The 21480-nt window shown below is 42.1% G+C and overlaps 1 protein-coding gene and 1 pseudogene across 3 annotated transcripts in view; both read left to right on the top strand.

The window, feature by feature from the left end:
• The window catches only part of LOC105472254 (F-box and leucine rich repeat protein 20), a 162288-nt gene that overhangs the window by 58436 nt on the left and 82372 nt on the right, over window positions 1–21480 (top strand). For all 3 annotated transcript variants that reach the window (XM_011725329.3, XM_011725326.3, XM_011725327.3), the window contains exon 2: window positions 7336–7397. In XM_011725329.3, the coding sequence (XP_011723631.1) occupies window positions 7336–7397 (62 nt within the window). The remainder of the gene's footprint in view (window positions 1–7335; window positions 7398–21480) is intronic.
• Window positions 7406–14694, top strand: LOC139359632 (cytochrome c oxidase subunit 7C, mitochondrial pseudogene; annotated as a pseudogene).

The raw sequence follows: 21480 nt of genomic DNA, 5'->3' as shown, positions 1-21480 counted from the left end.
AGCTCTGTTGCCCAGGCTGGAGTGCCATGGCACGATCTCCTCTCACTGCAACCTCTGCCTCCCAGGTTCAAGCGATTCTGCTGCCTCTGCCTCCCAAGTAGCTGGGATTACAGGCATGCACCACCACGCCTCGCTAATTTTGTATTTTTAGTAGAGACGGGATGTCTCCATGTTGGTCAGCTGGTCTCGAACTCCTGGCCTCAGTTGATCCGCCCGCCTTGTCCTCCTAAAGTTACAGGTGTGAGCTACCATGCCTGACGCTTCTTTGTTTTATATGTGAAATTGTAGAAGTCGTGTGAACAACATATAATGTTTTTTTATTTTCCATTATTATGTATATTCAAGTGAACATAGTGCCTTATTAGGTGAGATGTGGCATTTAAAACTTTGTTTTCTAAAATTAAAATGATTAAGTTTTACTTTTTGTGGATTTGGGTTGGACATAGTCCTAGTAGATTGAGTGTTTGATAGAATATTTAAAATAATTTTTTGTGCATGAAACAAAGTTTTGACTGCATTTTTTTTTTTTTTTTTTTTTTTTTTGAGATGGAGTCTCGCTCTGTCGCCCAGGCTGGAGTGCAGTGGCACAATCTCAGCTCACTGCAAGCTCCGCCTCTCGAGTTCATGCCGTTCTCCTGCCTCAGCCTCCTGAGTAGCTGGGACTGTAGGCGCTAGCCACCATGCCCAGCTAATTTTTTGTATTTTTAGTAGAGACGTGGTTTCACTGTGTTAGCCAGGATGGTCTCGATCTCCTGACCTCGTGATCCGCCTGCCTCAGCCTCCCAAAGTGCTGGGATTATAGGCGTGAGCCACTATGCCTGGCCTCGACTGCATCTTGACTGTGACTTATCACAAGAGGTTAGATATGGAATTTTCTTTTTTTTTTCCCCCCAGAGGTGGGGTCTCACAGTTTTGTCCAGGCTGGAGCAGTTGTGCAACCACTGCTTGATGCATCCTTGACCTCTTGGTCTCAAGCTGTCCTCCTGCCTCAACTTCCCAAGGTACAGGGATTATAGGCACGAGTCACCTGACTCAGCCCAAAATCTGAAAGAATTTGAGTGCTAACATGACACCACTATGGAAAATTCTGACCAGGCATGGTGGCTTGCACCTGTAATCCCAGCCTTTGTTTTTTTTTTTGTTTTGTTTTGTTTGTTTTTTTTGAGACAGAGTCTCACTGTGTTCCCCAGGCTGGAGTGCAGTGGCCTGATCTCAGCTCACTGCAACCTCCATCTCCCGGGTTCAAATGATTCTCCTGCTTCAGCCTCCCAAGTATCCGGGATTATAGGCACCTACCACCATGCCTGGCTAATTTTTGTATTTTTAGTAGAGATGAGGTTTCATCATGTTGGCCAGGATGTTTCAAACTCATGACCTCAAGTGATCTGCTGGCCTCAGCCTCCCAAAGTGCTGGGATTACAGGCATGAACTGCTGTGCCCAGCCTAATCCCAGCAATTCGAGAGGCTGAGACAGGAGGATCTGTTGAGCTCAGGCGTTCAAGACTAGCTTGGGCAACATAGTGAGATCCCGTCTCTACAATAAATACAAAAATTAAGCGTAGCACATTTCTGTAGTCCTAGCTACTCAGGAGGCAGAAGGGGGAGTATTGTTTGAGTCCGGAGGTCAAGGCTGCAGTCATCTATGATAGGAGCACTGTACTCCAACCTGGGCAACAGAGTGAGACCTTGTCTCAAAAGTAAGAACATGTAAACACATTACAACTTTGCGTGTTAGTGCCTGTGAGTGCACCCAAAGAATAATGACCATAGCGATACAGTATCTTCGAAACCATGTTATTTAAGAACATTAGAAGAACCTGACTGGGCACAGTGGCTCACTTATGTAATCCCAACACTTTGGGAGGCTGAGGCAGGAAGATCACTTGAGGCCAGGAGTTTCAGACCAGCCTGGTCAACATAGTGAGACTCCATCTTTTTTTATTTTTTTTGAGACGGAATCTCACTCTGTCGCCAGGCTGGACTGCAGTGGCATGATCTCGGCTCACTGCAGCCTCCGCTCCCAGGTTCAAGGGATTCTCCTGCCTCAGCCTCCCGAGTAGCTGGGACTACAGGTGTGTGTCACCATTCCCAGCTAATTTTTGTATTTTTAGTAGAGACTAGCTTTCACCATGTTGACCAGGATGGTCTCGATCTCTTGACTTCGTGATCCCACCTGCCTTGGACTCCCAAAGTGCTGGGATTACAGGCGTGAGCCGCTGCGCTCGGCCAAGACACTGCGCTCGGCTGAGACGCCACCTTTTGTGTGTGTGTGTGACAGCCCTCAGGAGATCCTGAGAACATGTGCCCTGTGAGACTCTCTCTCTACCAAGAAATAAACAATAAAAAAGACAAACCCAACCTTGTTTAGAGAGAAATGTAATGGTTTAGTTTTGAAAGACTGCCTTCTGAGGAGGGATTGGTTTTTTTTTTTTTTTCTCCTAAAAAATGTAATTGTCAAACCTGACAAAATCAAGAAATGGGGAAAGGATTCCCTATTTAATGGGCTGGGAAAACTGGCTAGCCATATGTAGAAAGCTGAAACTGGATCCCTTCCTTACACCTTATACAAAAATTGATTCAAGATGGATTAAAGACTTAAATGCTAGACCTAAAACCATAAAAACCCTAGAATAAAACCTAGGCAGGTACCATTGAGGACATAAGCATGGGCAAGGACTTCATGACTAAAACACCAAAAGCAATGGCAACAAAAGCCAAAATTGACCAATGGGATCTAATTAAACTAAAGAGCTTCTGCACAGCAAAAGAAACTACCATCAGAGTGAACAGGCAACCTACAGAATGGGAGAAAATTTGTACAATCTACTCATCTGACAAAGGGCTAATATCCAGAATCTACAAAGAACTTAAACAAATTTACAAGAAAAAAAAAAACCATCAAAAAGTGGGCAAAGGATATGAACAGACACGTCTCAAAAGAAGACATTTATGCAGCCAACAGACACATGAAAAAATGCTCATCATCACTGGCCATCAGAGAAATGCAAATCAAAACCACAATGAGATACCATCTCACACCAGTTAGAATGGCTATCATTAAAAAGTCAGGAAACAACAGGTGCTGGAGAGGATGTGGAGCAATAGGAACACTTTTACACTGTTGATGGGACTGTAAACTAGTTCAGCCATTGTGGAAGACAGTGTGGTGATTCCTCAAGGATCTAAAACTAGAAATACCATTTGACCCAGCCATCCCATTACTGGGCATATACCCAAAGGATTATAAATCATGCTGCTATAAAGACACATACACACATATGTTTGAAGCTGGAAACCATCATTCTGAGCAAACTATCACAAGGACAGAAAACCAAACACCACATGTTCTCACTCATAGGCGGGAATTGAACAATGAGAACACTTGGACACAGAGTGGGGAACATCACACACCGGGGCCTGTCGTGGGATGTGGGGAGAGGGGAGGGATAGCATTAGGAGATACACCTAATGTAAATGACGAGTTAACGAGTTAACGGGTGCAGCACACCAACATGGCACATGTATACATATGTAACAACCCTGCACATTGTGCACATGTACCCTGTAACTTAAAGTATAATGAAAAATATATAATTTTTTTTTTTTTTTTTTTTTTTTTTAGACGGAGTCTCACGCTGTTGCCCAGGCTGGAGTGCAGTGGTGCGATCTCGGCTCACTGCAAGCTCTGCCTCCCGGGTTCCCGCCATTCTCCTGCCTCAGCCTCCTGAGTAGCTGGGACTACAGGCGCCCGCCACCGCGCCCGGCTAATTTTTTTTTTTTGTATTTTTAGTAGAGACGGGGTTTCACTGTGGTCTCGATCTCCTGACCTTGTGATCCGCCCGCCTCAGCCTCCCAAAGTGCTGGGATTACAGGCTTGAGCCACCGCGCCCGGCCTGAAAAATATATAATTGTCAGTCACTAGCATTTCTAGTAGTCTGTTGCACTGAAACCTGTTAAATGATTGAACTTTTTGTTACGAAGTATTGTTGCTTTTTTAACAATCTTTGTTCCAGTTTCTTTTCATTTCACTGTCCCTGTTAATCTTACAGAGACCTGTATCATCTTTTACTTGGACCATAATTTTAATGGATTCCTAATTTTATTTCCTTGCTACTAGTCCAGGGTTCAGTGTCTTTAGGATTCTCTTCCCTATGGTGTTGTTTCACATTTCTAACCTGTATACAGGTTTCCTTCATGGTGTAGTCCCACCATCCGTTTAATAAACCATTATTATTATTATTATTTTTTTTTTCTGAGACAGGATCTCACTCTGTCGCCCAGTCTGGAGTGCAGTGGTGTGAACATGCTCCACTGCATCCTTGACTTCCTGGGCTCAAGTGATCCTCCCACCTCAGCACCCCTAAGTAGCTGGGACTACAGGTGTACACCATCACATCTGATTGATTTATTATTTATAAATCTTTTTACATCATTTTTCTAGATGAGATCTCACTATATTGCCCAGGCTGGTCTTTGAACTCCTGAGCTCCAGCCATCCTCCCACCTTGGCCTCCCAAAGTGCTGGGCTTGCAGGCATGAGCTACCACTTGCAGCCAATGCCTGGTTAATTTTTGTGTTTTTGTAGAGAGAGGATTTTGCCATGTTGCCCAGAGGTAGATTTATTGATTTCCTACCATGTGTCAGGTTCTGTGCACTACCCTGAAAATATGGCAGACGTAACAGGCATGCTCCCTGCCCTCACAGAGCTTTCCATTTATCTGGAACGTAGGTTATTGTAATCATTAGAAAATACTTATATCAGGCTCGGTGGCTCACACCTGTAATCCTAGCACTTTGGGACACTGAGGTGGGAGGATCCATTGAGCTCAGGAGTTTGAAACCAACCTGGCCAACATGGTGAAACCTCGTCTCTACTAAAAGTACAAAAATTAACCAGGTGTGGTGGCAGGTACCCATAATCCCAGCTACTCAGGAGGCTGAGGCAGGAGAATTGCTTGAACCTGGGAGGTGGAGGTTGCAGTGAGCTGAGATTGTGCCGCTGCATTCCAGCTTGGGCAATAGAGTGAAACTCTGTCTCAAAAAAAAAAAAAAATCAGTAGTAAAATTATTCTTTAAATGAGATTGAGGAGCAGTGCATTTTATCTGTGACTTCCCTACCATATCTGCTTTCTCTTCATTACTTCTACTTTGAATCTCCATGAGATACCAGGATCTTCATGTATGACTCCATTTTATTTTTCCCAGCTGATTTCTGGCCTTCTTTTAAGACTCAAATTAGATACACATCCAGGTAGAATTCATTGTGCCATTCTTTGTTCTCTCTTATATCTCTTGTCATCTATCTATAGTAATTAGTAAATTATTTGCTTGCTTTTGTTTTCTTCATTGTAGTGCAAGAGCTTCTTAAGGACAGAGATAGTGTCTTATTTTCTTTTTATCCCATTGTCTAGAAAAGTGCCTGATAGGGTATTCAGTAATGTTTATTGCATGACCTTAAGAGGAATTTCTGCAATACTTAATAGCAGCGATGGAACATATTTCTCTCAGCTTTGGTCATGTGTATGTGCCATTTTTATTGGGCTTTTGATTGTGTATGGTATTTGATTTTTTATATAGCTTACTAGACAAGCTTATAGTCATGATCTCCTTTGTGGCAAAAATGGTGGCTCTCATTAAAAGTACCCATTGTGAGTAATTTGATTATTTTGTTAAATGATCACTTGAGTGCATGAAGAATGCTATGGTGGCAGTTATGAAGCACTATTGGTTTTCTGCACAATATATAAACATGAAAGAGAATATTTTCCTTTTTTAACTTTTATTTTTATTGAGATGGAGTCTTGCTCTGTCACCCAGGCTGGAGTGTAGGGGCGCCATCTCAGCTCACTTCAAGCTCTGCAGCCTGGGGTTCAAGTGATTCTCATGCCTCAGTCTCCTGAGCAACTGGTACTACAAACGTGTGCCACCACACCCAGGTAATTTTTTTGTATTTTTAGTAGAGATGGGGTTTCGCCATGTTGGCCAGGCTGGTCTCAAACTCCTCACCTCAGGTGATCCACCCATCTCAGCCTGCCAAAGTTCTGGGATTACAAGTGTGAGCCGCTGTGCCCGGCCAAAAGAGAATAGTTTCTATTCCAGATTTCTGAACATCTCCTTGAACAAGTAAATGTGAGCCAAGTTTGGGGAGTCACCTTCTCTTAATGGCATATTAAAATAGTCACTCCATAGTGATGTGAGCTGAACAGTAAACCTTTTTTTTTTTTTTTTTTTTGGAGAGGGGTTCTCACTCTCTCGCTGAGTCTGGAATGCAGTGGTGTGATCTCGGCGCACTGCAACCTCCACTTCTCTGACTCAGGCAATCCTCCCACCTCAGCCTCCCACGTAGCTAGGACCACAGATGCACACCACTATGCATGGTTAATTTTTTGTGTTTTTTGGTAGAGACAGAGTTTGAACATGTTGGCTGGGTACGGTGGCTCTTGCCTGCAATCTCAGCACTTTGGGAGGCCAAGGCAGGTGGATCACGAGGTCAGGAGTTCAAGACCAGCCTGACCAAGTTGGTGAAACCCCCGTCTGTATTAAAAATACAAAAATTAGCTGGGTGCCATGGCAGGCACCTGTGTAATCCCAGCTACTCGGGAGGCTGAGGCAGGAGAATCGCTTGAACCCAGGCGGCAGAGGTTGCGGTGAGCCGAGATCGCACCACTGCACTCCAGCCTGGGTGACAGAGTGAGACTCAGTCTCAAAAACAAAAAGTAGCCGGCCATGGTGGCACGCACCTGTAACCCCAGCTACTCAGGAGACTGTGGCAGGAGAGTCGCTTGAAACTGGGAAGCAGAAGTTGCAGGAGCTGAGCTCATGCCACTGCACTCCAGACTGGGCAACAGAGCAAGACTCTGTCTCAAAAAAAAAAAAAAAAAAGAAGTTTCGCCATGTTGCCTAGGTCTTGAACTCCTCAGCTCAAGCAATGCACCTGCCTCAGCCTCTGAAAGTGCTGGAATTACAGATGTGAGTTGCTCTGCCCGGCCTCTGAGCAGTAGACCTTTGGTAACTAACCTTCCTATCTGTAAAGTGAAGATAATAGGGATGGTATGAAGATTAAAACCATTAATATGTGAAAACACCTGAAACAGTATCTGATACTTAATGTATCCTGACTGCTATTAGTTCTTTTTCTTTGGAGACAGGGAATGAATTAAATGCCTCAAAGATCTTTTTCATCTTAAAGAGTCTCCAAAATTATGACTTTGGTTTATGATACCCACTGTATTTTTTTTTACCTCTTTCCTGAGAGCATTGCCTCTAAACTATTGAGTTGAACATTCTGTAATAAAATATTAAGTAACACTTGACACTCTGATTTTGTTTTTGCAGATGTTCTCAAATAGTGATGAAGCTGTAATCAATAAAAAACTTCCCAAAGAACTCCTGTTACGGTGAGTCTGAATACTAATTTTAGGTGTTTTTTTGTGTGTATGTCATATTTGTCTGTTTAAATTTTTTTTAACTTTTTGCTAATTTTCATATATGTATAGTATCTGTATCTGAATTTTTAAATTTGATTGCTTTGAACAATCTTACTCTACATTTTTTAGATGTCAATCAAGATATTTCAAAATTTAGTACCAACTTTTTCTGTTCCAACTTGTACTAATATGATTTTATATACATATTTTCCCTTTTCTTTATTCTTGTATGTACAGTAATGTAGGTTTTTTGTTTGTTTGGTTTTGAGACAGGGTCTTGCTCTGTCACCCAGGCTGGAGTGCAGTGGCACAATCATGGCTTACTGCACTTACTGCAGCCTCGACCTCCCAGGCTCAAGCAGTCCTCCCACCTCAGCCTCCTGAGTAGCTGGGACTACAGGCACATGTCACCATGTCTGGCTTTTTTTTTTTTTTTTGAGATGGAGTCTCGCTCTGTCACCCAGGCTGGAGTGCAGTGGTGCAATCTCAGCTTACTGCAAGCTCTGCCTCCCGGGTTCACGCCATTCTCCTGCCTCAGCCTTCCGAGTAGCTGGGACTACAGGTGTCCGCCACCATGCCCGGCTAAGTTTTTTGTATTTTTTAGTAGAGACAGGGTTTCACTGTGTTAGCCAGGATGGTCTCGATCTCCTGACCTTGTGATCTGCCTGCCTCAGCCTCCCAAAAGTGCTGGGATTACAGGTGTGAGCCACCGCGCCTGGCTCTAACTTTTTCTTTCTTTCTTTCTTTTTTTTTTTTTTCAATTTTCTGTAGAGAGAGGTGATCTCACTGTGTTGCCCAGGATAGTCTTGAGCTGCTGGACTCAAGCAGTCCTCCCACATCGGCCTCTCGGGGTGCTAGGATTACAGACTTGAGCCACTGTACCCGGCCTACAGTAGCTCACTTAAGGTTCACTAAGATTTAGGAAAATTACTTGAGTCTGGTAACTGGCCCTACTGTGTTATGGTTTACATTTTTAGTTTTTATTACTTCTAGAATTTTTCATTTTCACCATGAAACTCAAAATTCCATACCATGGCCTACAAAACCCCTCATGATTAGAAAGGGGTATAACGTAAATACATAAACTGGTTTCTGTTTTTAAATAATTAGTCTGACTACCATGCAAAGACCAAATTGCGGGATAGGAGTGGGGAGCGGTAGGAAGCCTTTTAATTAAATAAATCCATCAGAGAGATGAGGGTACTATAGGTAACATTTTCTGAAATTCTTTAGACTGTAGCATTGCCTACTCGTGTTCTTTCTAGCTTTTGTCATCATTTCTAACCTCACTCTAGTACATGTTGATGAGCTATAAGGTGCACAGTTACCACACAGATGACATTACAAGTGAAGTTAGATGAGGAGAGACTTCTAAATCAACCAGACTTTGCTATCACAAACAAGTCATAAATCTCAGTAGTTTTTTCCTCCAAGACTGAGGGCAGGTGTACGACATACCAAGCCAGGTCACCTAAGTGATCTTTGATACAGCTTACATTTATATTATAATATAAATTATATATATTATACATAATATATAAAATTATTATATAATGTAATATTATATATAATATTTAATATATATATAATGTAATATTATATATAATATTACATTACTTATATTCCATTGCCTGAAGCGAGTCACATGTCCAAGCCTAATAGTGATGGAGTGAGGAAGTATATGGGAGGGGTATATGAACATATGTAAACAGTCCTGTAGGTACCATATGAACACACAGTCACATATGAACCTTCTCTCCTTAATTCTGCCTGTACTCTTCAGTCTTCAACGTGGACTACAATGTAGAGTTCTGTAATGAATTTCCGGCATGACCTCTGCCTCTCATCTAAAAGAAGATATGTGCCTGTTTTCTCAAGTTGGAACATTGGAGATATTTTATCTATAGCAACATTTTTATCATTGAGAGCTTGATTTGAATTTATATGTGTTATATTGGAATAACTCTTATATACATTATAGGTTAAATTGGTTCCTTTCTAAGCCAATCAGGGAATCTAACTACCATTTATTATATAATTTCTATGGGGGAAATGAACTTGAAATCCAAACAACCAATTCTGAACTTAATGTTGGAAACAAGTCCTTCCTCAACTGGACGCCAAGTGAAATTAATATCCTGGAAAGGAAGGAAACAGATTTGACACCACAAAACACTTAATACTTATGAATGTATTTAAGTATACAAAACATTGGTTTAAGTATGTAAAATAGTTGGTTGAAATTTTGAAATTTTGTTCAAAACCAATGATGAAACCTTGCCATGTTACAAAAAAAAAAAAGCAAAATTTGTTTAAACAATTAAAGCCAAATAGCACAGAGGCTTTTTTGATATCTTTGACATTTACTAGATAGAAAACAATTGATCAGCATAAATTTTAATAAATTCACTTTGGGGCATTTGTAATTTTAAAAAATTCATTGAGTTTAATATATCTTTAAAAGTTTGGCCGGGCGCGGTGGCTCAAGCCTGTAATCCCAGCACTTTGGGAGGCCGAGACGGGCGGATCACGAGGTCAGGAGATCGAGACCATCCTGGCTAACACGGTGAAACCCCATCTCTACTAAAAAATACAAAAAAAAAAAAACTAGCCGGGCGAAGTGGCGGGCGCCTGTAGTCCCAGCTACTCGGGAGGCTGAGGCAGGAGAATGGCATAAACCCGGGAGGCGGAGCTTGCAGTGAGCTGAGATCCGGCCACTGCACTCCAGCCTGGGCGACAGAGCCAGACTCAGTCTCAAAAAAAAAAAAAAAAAGTTTAAGTAATGGTTCAAAATTACTTTAAAATATGTGGTTTTTATGACTGGAACAGTAGATGCCTCTGGGAAGGATAACTGGGTAGTAGGAAGATAAGAAAAACTGACTTTTCAGTAGGCTTTTCTGTATCTTTTTTTTTTAGATGTTCTTATTTTTAAGTTTTCATTTTGAAATAGTGTCATACTTAAACAAAAAGTTCTAAAAATAGGACAGAGAATTTATACTTCAGCTTTCTCAATTAACATCTTATATCTCAACAATATCAGTTATCAAAATCAGGAAATTAACATTGAGATTTCCCATCTTTCCTTTCGGTCCTTGAGCACAGGGGGATGAGGTCGTGAAAACAAGGTCTTGGTGAGGTGCTGCCATTTCATCCATCTTCGGTCTCTGCGCCTTTCTCAGAGCTTCCAGCAGTGCTATGTTGGGCCAGAGCATCCGGAGGTTCACAACCTCTGTGGTCCGTAGGAGCCACTCTGAGGAGGGTCCTGGGAAGAATTTGCCATTTTCAGTGGAAACCAAGTGGGCGTTACTAGCTAAGATGTGGTTGTACTTTGGATCAGCATTTGCTACACCCTTCTTCTAGTAAGACACTAATTGCTTAAATCATAAGGATGTTTCAGTTCATCCATTTAACAGATACGAAGAGCATTTTAAGAGATGTAGCCCCCTGGAAATGGATCAAACTCTAACTCATATGGCATACTAGATATGTTTGTCAATAAACTTATGACATGAAAAAGAAAAAGGAGATTAGCGTTGAAACAGGACTGTTGGATGGGCACAGTGACTCACACTTAAAATCCCAGTACTTTGGGAGGCTGAGGTGGGCAGATCACACGGTCAGGAGATTGAGACCAGCCTGGCCAACATGGTGAAACCCCATCTCTACTAAAAATACAAAAATTAGCCAGGCATGGTGGCACGTGCCTGTAATCCCAGCCACTCAGGAGGCTGAGGCAGGAGAATCGCTTGAACCCGGGAGGCAGAGGTTGCAGTGAGCCAAGATCACGCCACTGCACTCCAGCCTGACAACAGAGTGAAAAAAAAAAAAAACAAACAAAAACCCCAGAAATTAGCTGGGCATGGTGGCAGTGGGTACTTGTGATCCCAGCTACTTGGGAGGCTGAGGCAGGAGAATCGCTTGAACCCAGGGAGGCAGAGGTTGCAGTGAGTGCCATTGCGCTTCAGCCTGTGTGACAAAATGAGACTGCATTTCAAAAAATAAAAAATAAAAAAAATAAGGCCGGTCGCAGTGACTCATGCCTGTAATCCCAGCACTTTGGGAGGCTGGGACAGGCAGATCACGAGGTCAGGAGATCAAGATCATCCTGGCCAACGTGGTGAAACCCTGTCTCTACTAAAATACAAAAAAAAAAAAATTAGCCAGGCGTGGTGATACGCGCCTGTAGTTCCAGCTACTTGGGATGCTGAGATGGGAATCGAACCCAGCAGGTGGAGGTTGCAGTGAACCAAGATCACGTGTCACTGCACTCCAGCCTGGTGACAGAGCAAGATTCAAAAAAAAGAAAAAAAAAAAAAGCTCTGTGAACTAATCTACAAATCTTATTCAAGTTCTTCAACTGTACGGTAGTATTCTTTTTTTGGCACAGGATTCAGTCCAGGATTACACATTACATTAAATTGTTATGCCTCCTTGCTCTTCTGAGAACAGGATTTTATCCACAGCTTCAACAGAGAAGCAGGAAATACAGCAGAATTTCCTGCTGAATACAGAAAAGTCTCCTTCTGTCACTCAAGCTGGACTGCAGTGGTGCAAACACAGCTCACTGCAGCCTTGACCTCTCAGCCTGAAGTGATCCTCCCATTTCAGCCTCCCAAGCAGCTGGGACTACAGGTACATGCCACCACACCTGCCTAATTTTTAAATTTTCGTAGAGATGGGGTATCGCTGTGTTACTCAGGCTACTCTTAAATTCTGGCCTGGCTAATTTTCTTATTTTTTTTATACAGATGGGGCAGATGGTGTCTCACTGTGTTGCCCAGGCTGGTCTTTTTTTTTTTTTTTTTTTGAGACAGGGTCTCACCGTCTCCCAGGTTGGAGTGCAGTGGCATGATCTCGGCTCACTGTAACCTCCGCCTCCTAGGTTCAAGGGATTTTCCTGCCTCGGCCTCCTGAGTAGCTGGGGCTACAGGTGTGGACCACCACACTTGGCTAGTTTTTGTATTTTTTGGTAGAGATGGGATTCACCATGTTGGCCAGGCTGGGCTCAAACTCCTGACCTTGAGTGATCTGTCCACCTCAGCCTCCCAAAGTACTGGAATTATAGGCATGAGCCATTGTACCCAGCCTTGATAATTTTAAAGAATATTAGTCAGTTTTAAAATATAATATCCTGAATTTAGCTTTGTCTGATGTTTACTCTTGTTTTCTCATAATTAAATTCAAGTTATGCAGTTTGACAAGTATACTGTAGAGTTGGTATACCCTTGTCCATGTATCAACAAGAGGTACATGATGTCAATTATGCTTGTTACTGGTGATACTAACTTTGGTCACTTAGTTAAGGTGGTATCTTTCAGCTTATCCACTGCAGAATTATGTTCTTCTTTGTAATGAATAAATTTACTATGACTAGAACTACATTGAGACTACGTTATACATTGTTACATTTTTTTGTTTATTATTTTTAACATCCATCATGTTATATGAAGGTTAACATTGTGGAGTTTGCTACTGTGGTGGTTTCTGTCTGCCCAATTCTTTCTACTTTCTTTTTTTTTTTTGAGGCAGTGTCTCACACTGTTGCCCAGGCTGGAATGCAATGGTGCAATTTCTGCTCACTGCAACCCCCGCCTCACAGGTTCAAGTGATTCTCCTGCCTCAGCCTCCCGAGTAGCTGGGATTATAGGCGTGCGCCACCACACCGGGCTAATTTTTGTATTTTTAGTAGAGATGGGGGTTTCACCATGTTGGCCAGGCTGGTCTCAAACTCCTGAACTTGAGTGATCTGTCTACCTTGGCCTCCCAAATTGCTGGGATTACAGGTGTGAGCCACCGCCCTCAGCCTTCTACTTTCATTAATTGAAATTCTGCTGTAAGGCAGAGCTTTCCCATCTGTTCTATTTATAGTTATCTATACTATAGACTCATGGATATTTGTTTTAGTCTGTGAGTTACATTGTTACCCTCACTGCTTATTTTGTTGCTCAGCTTTTCTGTGTCTTTTAAATTTGTGTTTGTCTTTTGAGTTTCTGTGTATTGGCTATTTTTAAAAGTGCAGTTTAATAAATACACATTTGGTTTGTTTAGATGTTAAATTACATATTATATCATTTCATCAAACATGTATTAACCTACAAAAGCAATTGTGTTTCTAGGACCATATTATTTCCATGTATTTGCAGTGCTTATAGCCAAATTACCAATAATTTAAGCGAGTGTTCTTGGTTCCTCTATTTTATTCTAGTCTAGTCTAGTCTAGTCTAGTGTTCTATTCTGTTCTGTTCTGTTCTGTTCTGTTCTGTTCTGTTCTGTTCTGTTCCGTTCCGTTCCGTTCCGTTCCGTTCCGTTCCAAGGCAGGTGTTGCCTAGGCTGGAATACAGTGGGATGATAATGGCAGTCCCAAATTCAGGGGCCTAAATGATTGATCTTCTTCCTCAACTCCTGAGTAGCTGGGACTACACACATGATCCACTATGCCCGGCTAATTTTTTTTTTTTTCCTTTTGTAGAGATGGGGTCTCACTTTGTTGACCAGGCTGGTTTTGTACTTCTGGCCTCAAGCAATCCTCTCCCGTTAGCCGCACGCAGTATTAGGATTACAGGCATGAGCCACTGCGCCCAGCCTGTTTCCCCTTTTATACTGATTCTCTTCCTTCCCTATTGAAACAAAGTTTGTGATTAATGGTTGGTTTAACAAGCTGGAATCCACTGTTTGCATAATATGAAATTCAGTTAGCAAGATTGACAGTACTACTTCTTAGAGCAAAACCATATGTACTTACTTAGGTGTACCACTTGAAAAATGAACGTCTATGTTTCTAAGACAAAGACTGTGTTTTCCAAGAGCTACTGTGAAGTAAGTTGTTTCTCAAAAAATCCTTTTTTTTTTTTTTTTTTTTGACAGTCTTGCTCTGTTGCCCAGGCTGAGTGCAGTGGTGCAATCTCGGCCCACTGCAACCTCCGCCTCCTGGGTTCAAAGTATTCTCCTGCCTCAGCTTCCTGAGTAGCTGGGACTACAGTATGTGCCACCACACCCGGCTAATTTTTTGCATTTTTAGTAGAGATGGTGCAGCAGGATAATTAAGGAATCAGAGAGACCGAGGGGCTGAGGAGGAATTATTTAATTATTTAGGTGCATTGGCCCAGTTGGATTAACATCCAAAGGACTGGGCCTCGAACAAAGAGTCAAGCTATCTTTTAAGCATTTCATGGGGCGGGGGGAGATCTGTGCAGGGGAATGCATATTACAGAAGCGAGAAACAAGGACAGTTATTCAGTTAAAACATGCATTACATCATTTCTTACTTTTTAAGGAACAACATGTTTTACGACTTGAGATTATCTGTCTAGTGACCTTGCAGCTGCACAGCTAGAGAAAGAGTCTTCACAATGCCTGGGAACTGGAGAGATAAGGCTCACTAGCTGCAGAAGGAAAAACAGGCAGTTGATTAAAGGATTGAGGTAAAAAAGAATATGAAATTTTTTTCTCATTTTTTCAACTCTTCTGGTGTTGTGTTATAATGTGACCAATATATCTGTGTAAATGGGTAAGAGATGAACTTTATGAACTGAAATGGAAAGAATGGATTAGCTGAATTTTTTTTCTTTGTCTAAAATAGTAAGTAGAGAGCCAGGTGTGGTGACTCATGCCTATAATCTCAGCTACTTGGGAGGCTGAGGCAGGTGGATTGCTTCAGGCCAGGAGTTAGAGACCAGCATAACATAGCTAGGCCCTATCTCTTAAAAAAGAAAAAAGAAGGCCGGGCGCGGTGGCTCAAGCCTGTAATCCCAGCACTTTGGGAGGCGGATCACGAGGTCAGGAGATCGAGACCATCCTGGCTAACACAATGAAACCCCGTCTCTACTAAAAATACAAAAATATTAGCCGGGCGAGGTGGCGGGCGCCTGTAGTCCCAGCTACTCGGGAGGCTGAGGCAGGAGAACGGCGTAAACCCGGGAGGCGGAGCTTGCAGTGAGCCGAGATAGCGCCACTGCACTCTAGCCTGGGCGCCAGAGCGAGACTCCGTCTCAAAAAAAAAAAAGAAAAAAGAAAGGAAAAAGGCAGCAATTCATACTGTGTTGGGGTCCCCTAGATCCATCCACAGGTGTGGTGATGTGCAGGAGGATTCATAGGACTCATCATGTAGTCATACACAAAACTATGGTTTATTATAAGAAAGGATACAGCCTGGCTCAGTGGCTCATGCCTGTAATCCCAGCACTTTGGGAGGCCGAGGTGGGCGGATCATGAGATCAGGAGATCGAGACCTTCCTGGCTAGTACGGTGAAACCCTGTCTCTACTAAAAATACAAAAAATAAGCTGGGCGTGGTGGTAGGCGCCTGTAGTCCCAGCTACTCGGGAGGCTGAGGCAGGAGAATGGCCTGAACCTGGGAGGCGGAGGTTGCAGTGAGCCAAGATCGCCCCCACTGCACTTCAGCCTGGGCATGGAGCGAGACTCTTGTCTTAAAAAAAAGAAAAGATAGAAAAATCAACAAAGGGGAAAGGTGCATGCAGGAAACCAGAAGCAAGCTCCGAGGGTCCTTTCCCAGTGGAATCATACAGGGTGCACTTAATTCCTCCAGCAACAAGTTGTGACGACATGTGAAATATTGTCCATTAGAGAAGCTCATCAGTGAATGGTAGGAACCCTTCCAAAATCCAGCGGCTTAGGTGCCATTCAGGGGCTAACCTTGCAAGCAGGCATTTCTAAAGATAGCGTTCTTAGGCCTGCTGTGTTAACTCTTTTCTGTACATGTGCAATCTCATATTCATTTCAGAGAAGCTCACACACAATGTTTTAGATTTCTTGTAGTCTTTCCTTCGGTTTAAATGCTAGGAGTTGAAGGTGTGGAAAAATTTAAGTCTGTGTTTTCCTTCCTTTGAAAAGCATTAATAGTTAAGAACATGGACTCTGCAGTCTGACTACCTGGGTTCTGTCATATGCTTGCTGTTAATTGAGGACACAGTGCTTGGCACATAGTAAATGCTATAAAATTGTTAGGCATGTATTGTTACTATTGGTTCTACTTTTTACTCATAGACCGTAAAGTGACTTTATGCTGTTTATAAATTACCCAGTCTGAGGTATTTTGTTGTAGCAGGCCAAATGGATTAAATATAAAAGTATAAAATACAAAAACTAGTAATAGAAATATTCAAACCATTACAGTGCAGGGCTATTTATCTAATGAAGAGACAAACAGATTTAGTCATTTAGGAGAGTTTCTCTATGTGGGATGACAACTGATATTCTTTATGAGGGACATGAGATGTATAGAAATAATGAAATTACCTTTCCTTAAAGTTTAATGTGGGTACAAACATTTGTTGAGTGCCTACAATGTTCCAGGCATTATGCTGGAAATAGAAATAAACAATCACTGTCCTCAAGGAGCTCACAGGGCAGTAGAGAGAACAGGCCTGGAAATAATATAGAGCTAGAAAAGAGGTTTTGCCTAGGTCATTAGAGCAATCTCACATGTAGAGCTTTAAACCTAGACAGAAAATGCTTCCCAGGAAATGAGACAAATAGGCTGTGACTTAAAGAGTAGTACCCCGTATCTACAAAAATACAAAAATTAGGCTGAGCGTGATGGCTCCCACCTGTAATCCCAGCACTTTGGGAGGCCGAGGCGGACAGAACACCTGAGGCCAGGAGTTCAAGATAAAACCCCATCTCTACTAAAAATACAAAAATTAGCTGGGCATGATGGCACACACCTGTAATCCCAGCTACTCGGGAGGCTGAGGCAGAAGAATCACTTGAACCCGGGAGGTGGAGACTGTAAAAAAATCATGCCTCTGTACTCCAGCCTGGGCGCAGAACGAGACTGTCTCAAAAAACAAAACAAAAATAAAAATTAGCCAGGTGTGGTGGCACATGCATGTAGTCCCATGAGAGAGATTGTTGAGTACTTTTTGTGGGCAGAGGAAAAGGACTTTGATTCAGGTATGCTACAAGATTTGAGGCCCAAGCTCTTTGCATAGTACATAATATTGTAATTTAGGATTTTTTTTTAAAGGTTTGCCTGGCAAGTTAGCCATCATTTATAATATTATTTCTCTTGGAGAATTTACAAACTTTGTACATGTACTCCATTTGTAAATTGGATGCTGCCTTTCTGATTATTTTCTCCCTGGTTTGTTTGTTTCTGCCTAATTGTCATCTGTTTTAATATTGTCAAGCTCATTGTTCCATTTCCTGGAGGAAAAATAAAAACACTCTGTAGAGTACATTGGATGTTTTAGTATCTCACGGAGAGACTTTGGCCCTGTTTGGCCCCTCATTTTCTTTCTTTTTCTTTAAAAATAAATTAATTAATTAATTAATTTGATTATTTTTGAGACGGAGTCTTGCTCTGTCGCCCAGGCTGGCGTGTTAGTGGTGTGATCTTGGCTCACGGCAACCTCCGCTTCCCAAGTTCAAGCAATCCTCCTGCTTCAGCCTCCCCAGTAGCTGGGATTATAGACACACACCACTATGTCCAGCTAATTTTTGTAGTTTTAGTAGAGATGGGGTTTCACCATGTTGGCCAGGCTGGTTTTGAATTCCTGACCTTGTGTGATCCACCTGCCTCAACCTCCCAAAGTGCTGGGATTACAGGCATGAGCCACTGCACCTAGCCTATTTTTTATTTTTTATTTTTATTTTTTATTTTTTGAGACAAGAGTCTCACTCTGTTGCCCAGGCTGGAGTGCAATGGCATGATTTTGGCTCACTGCAACCTCAGCCTCCCAGGTTCAAGTGATTCTCCTGCCTCAGCCTCCTGAGTAGCTGGGAGTACAGGCAGCTGCCATCATGCCTGGCTACTTTTTTTTGTATTTTTGTAGAGACAGGGTTTCACCATGTTGACCAGGCTGGTCTTGAACTCCTGACCTCAGATGATCCGCCTGCTTCAGCCTCCCAAAGTGTTGGGATTACAGGTGTGAGCCACCACGCCCATCCTATTTTTGATTTTTTTGAGACAGAGCCTTGCTGTGTCACCCAGGTTGGAGTGCCGGTGACACAATCATACTTCGCTGCAGCCTCAAACTCCTGGACTCAAGCAATTCTCCCATTCCAGCCTAGTAGCTAGGGCTACAGGCATGTGCCATCACACCTGGCTAATTTGTTTTAATTTTTTTTTTTTTTTTTTTTTTTGTAGAGACAAGGTCTTGCTATGTTGCTCAGGCTGATCTCGAGCTCCTGGCCTCAAGTGATCCTCCTGCCTTGGCCTCCCAAAGCACTGGGATTACAGGTGTGAGCCACCATACCTGACCTTTTTTCTCTCTGTTTTTTTCTGAACCATTAAAGATAAGTTATAGACATGATGCTTTTTACCTCTGAAAGGCTGCAGTATTTTCTAAAAACAAAAACATTATATATAGATATCTAGATAGATAGATATCTAGATAAATAGATAGATAGATAGATAGATAGAAAGAAAACACCACAGTACAGTAATCAAAGTGAAGATACGAGCATTGTCTCATACTATTATGTAATCCAGAGACCCTGTTCTAGTTATTAATATTTTTTCATTTATATCCTTTATAGTAAAGGGGGAAAATATTTTTCTTCTTGATTCAGTTCCAGCCAGTATCACAGATTACATTTATTTGTCAGGTCTCTTTGGATGTATTTAATCCGCAACAATTTTTCAGACTTTGTCTTTCACAACATTGACAGTTTTGAAGATTATAGGCCAGTTACTTTGTAGAATGTGCCTCATAATTAAATTTAACTTACGGATTTGGGTCAGAGTATCGTAGAAGTAGTGTCCTTCTAACTGTATAGGCATAAGATGTCTCTTTGTCCTATTACTGATGGTGTCAGCTTTCATCATTAGGTCTGAGGAGTATCTGCCAGATTTTTTCATTGTCATGTTACTATTTTTTCCCTTTGTTTAAATAATGTCCTATGGTAAAATACTTTGAGACATTGTATTTATTTTATTATTTTATTCTATTTTATTTATTTATTTTTTTGACAGAGTCTTGCTCTGTCACCCAGTCTGAAGTGCAGTGGCCAGTGAAAGCTCACTGCACCCTTGAACTCCTGCACTCAAGCAATCCTCCCACCTCTGTCTCCTGAGTAGCTGGGATTACAGGCATGCCCCACCATGCCTGGCTAATTTTTAAATTTTTTGTAGAAATAGAGGTCTCATTATGTTGCCTAGGCTGTCTTGAACTCCTGGCCTCAAGTGGTCCTCCTACCTTGGCCTCCAAAAGCACTGGAATTACAGGCATGAGCAACTGTGCCTAGCCATGACATTGTAAATATCTTGTTTCTCATAAAACTTTGACTCACTAGTTTGATTCTTTCCTGAAACAGTTACTACTATTGCAGTTGCAATATGATTATGATTTTCTAAATTTGCTGTTACTTCCACATTTTATTAGTTGGAGTTCCACCGTAAAGAAGAGCTTTCTCTTGGATCCAGTTTGTTATTTGTTTGTGTTTATATCAGTATGGATTCATGGATTGCTAATATATTCAGTGCATTGTTACCTCATTTGGGTTATCATTATTTTGATGCTCAAATTGTTTCAGTGGGATCCACATCCAGCTGTGTCCTTTGTCCTTTGAATATGTTCCTATCATTCATTGAGCACTTCCTTGTTTTCTGGCACAAGGTGTTTCAGACCCTTCTTATACCTCCCTTGATTCAGTCCTGGAATCAATCAATTTCTCAAAGGAGCCCTTGTAATTTTTTTAGTAGAGAATGGTATTTATAAACTACAATCTTTTTTTTTTTTTTTTTTTTTTTTTTTTTTGAGACAGAGTTTCTCTGTGTCGCCCTGGCTGGAGTACAGTGGCGCGATCTCAGCTCACTGCAATCTCTGCCTCCCATGTTCAAACGATTCTCCTGCCACAGCCTCCCAAGTAGCTGGGATTACAGGCGCTTGCCACCACGCCCGGCTAATTTTTGTATTTTTAAAAGAAATGGGGTTTCACCATGTTGGCCAGGCTGGTCTCAAACACCTGACCTCATGTGTTGCGCCCACCTCAGCCTCCCAAAGTGCTGGGATTCCAGGCATGAGCCACTGTATCCAGCCAGAAACTATACAGTCTTTATGCTAGATATGCTCATTACTCCTGGGTGTCATTGCTTCTAGACTTTCTCATCAGACAGAGCTAAGAAATACATGTTTGGTTACCTGGGCGTGGTGGTGGGCGCCTGTAGTCCCAGCTACTCGGGAGGCTGAGGCAGGAGAATGTTGTGAACCCAGGAGGCAGAGCTTGCAGTGAGCTGAGATTGTGCCACTGCACTCCAGCCTGGGCGACAGAGCGAGACTCTGTCTCAAAAAAACAAAATAAAACGAGAAATACATGTTTGGTTGTGGATGTATTTTTTTTTTTTTTTAATTTCCTTGTGGATGGATGTACTTTAATAAATACATGGTTTTTGGGGGGTGCATGTGTGCATCTCACATAATTTTATATCTGCCCATATCTATATCTGTATAGATGGCTGGATAGATTAAAAACTATAATCCTCTTACATAAGCAAACATACCTAGTTCATATTGACACCCCCAATAATACCGAGTCTATTACCTTAGGGTTCATTCTGTTCCTCCTCCTTTCTGTATTTTTAACTTCTTTCTCCAGGGAAGAAATATAACTCCATAATATGCTTACTTAATCCTAGAAAGCACATAAAGTGATTAACCCGTACCACTGTGAAGAAAATCTAATTGGAGCTTGTTATTTATATTTTTTGTTTTTTGCTTTTTGTCTTTAGCCTGATAATCTAAAGAAAATTCTGGCCGGGCGCGGTGGCTCAAGCCTGTAATCCCAGCACTTTGGGAGGCTGAGGCGGGCGGATCACAAGGTCAGGAGATCGAGACCACGGTGAAACCCCGTCTCTACTAAAAATACAAAAAAAAAAAATTAGCCGGGCGCGGTTGTGGGCGCCTGTAGTCCCAGCTACTCGGGAGGCTGAGGCAGGAGAATGGCGTGAACCCGGGAGGCGGAGCTTGCAGTGAGCCGAGATCGCGCCACTGCACTCCAGCCTGGGCGACAGAGCGAGACTCCGTCTCAAAAAAAAAAAAAAAAAAAATTCTGAGTTTAGAAGTTAACTTTGAGGCTGGGTATGTTGGTGCGTG

Source organism: Macaca nemestrina, chromosome 17 (genome assembly GCF_043159975.1).
Source record: "Macaca nemestrina isolate mMacNem1 chromosome 17, mMacNem.hap1, whole genome shotgun sequence".
Classification (NCBI taxonomy): Eukaryota; Metazoa; Chordata; class Mammalia; order Primates; family Cercopithecidae; genus Macaca; species Macaca nemestrina.
The sequence above is the reverse complement of the archived record's forward strand: the minus strand, read 5'-3'. Positions and strand labels throughout refer to the sequence as shown.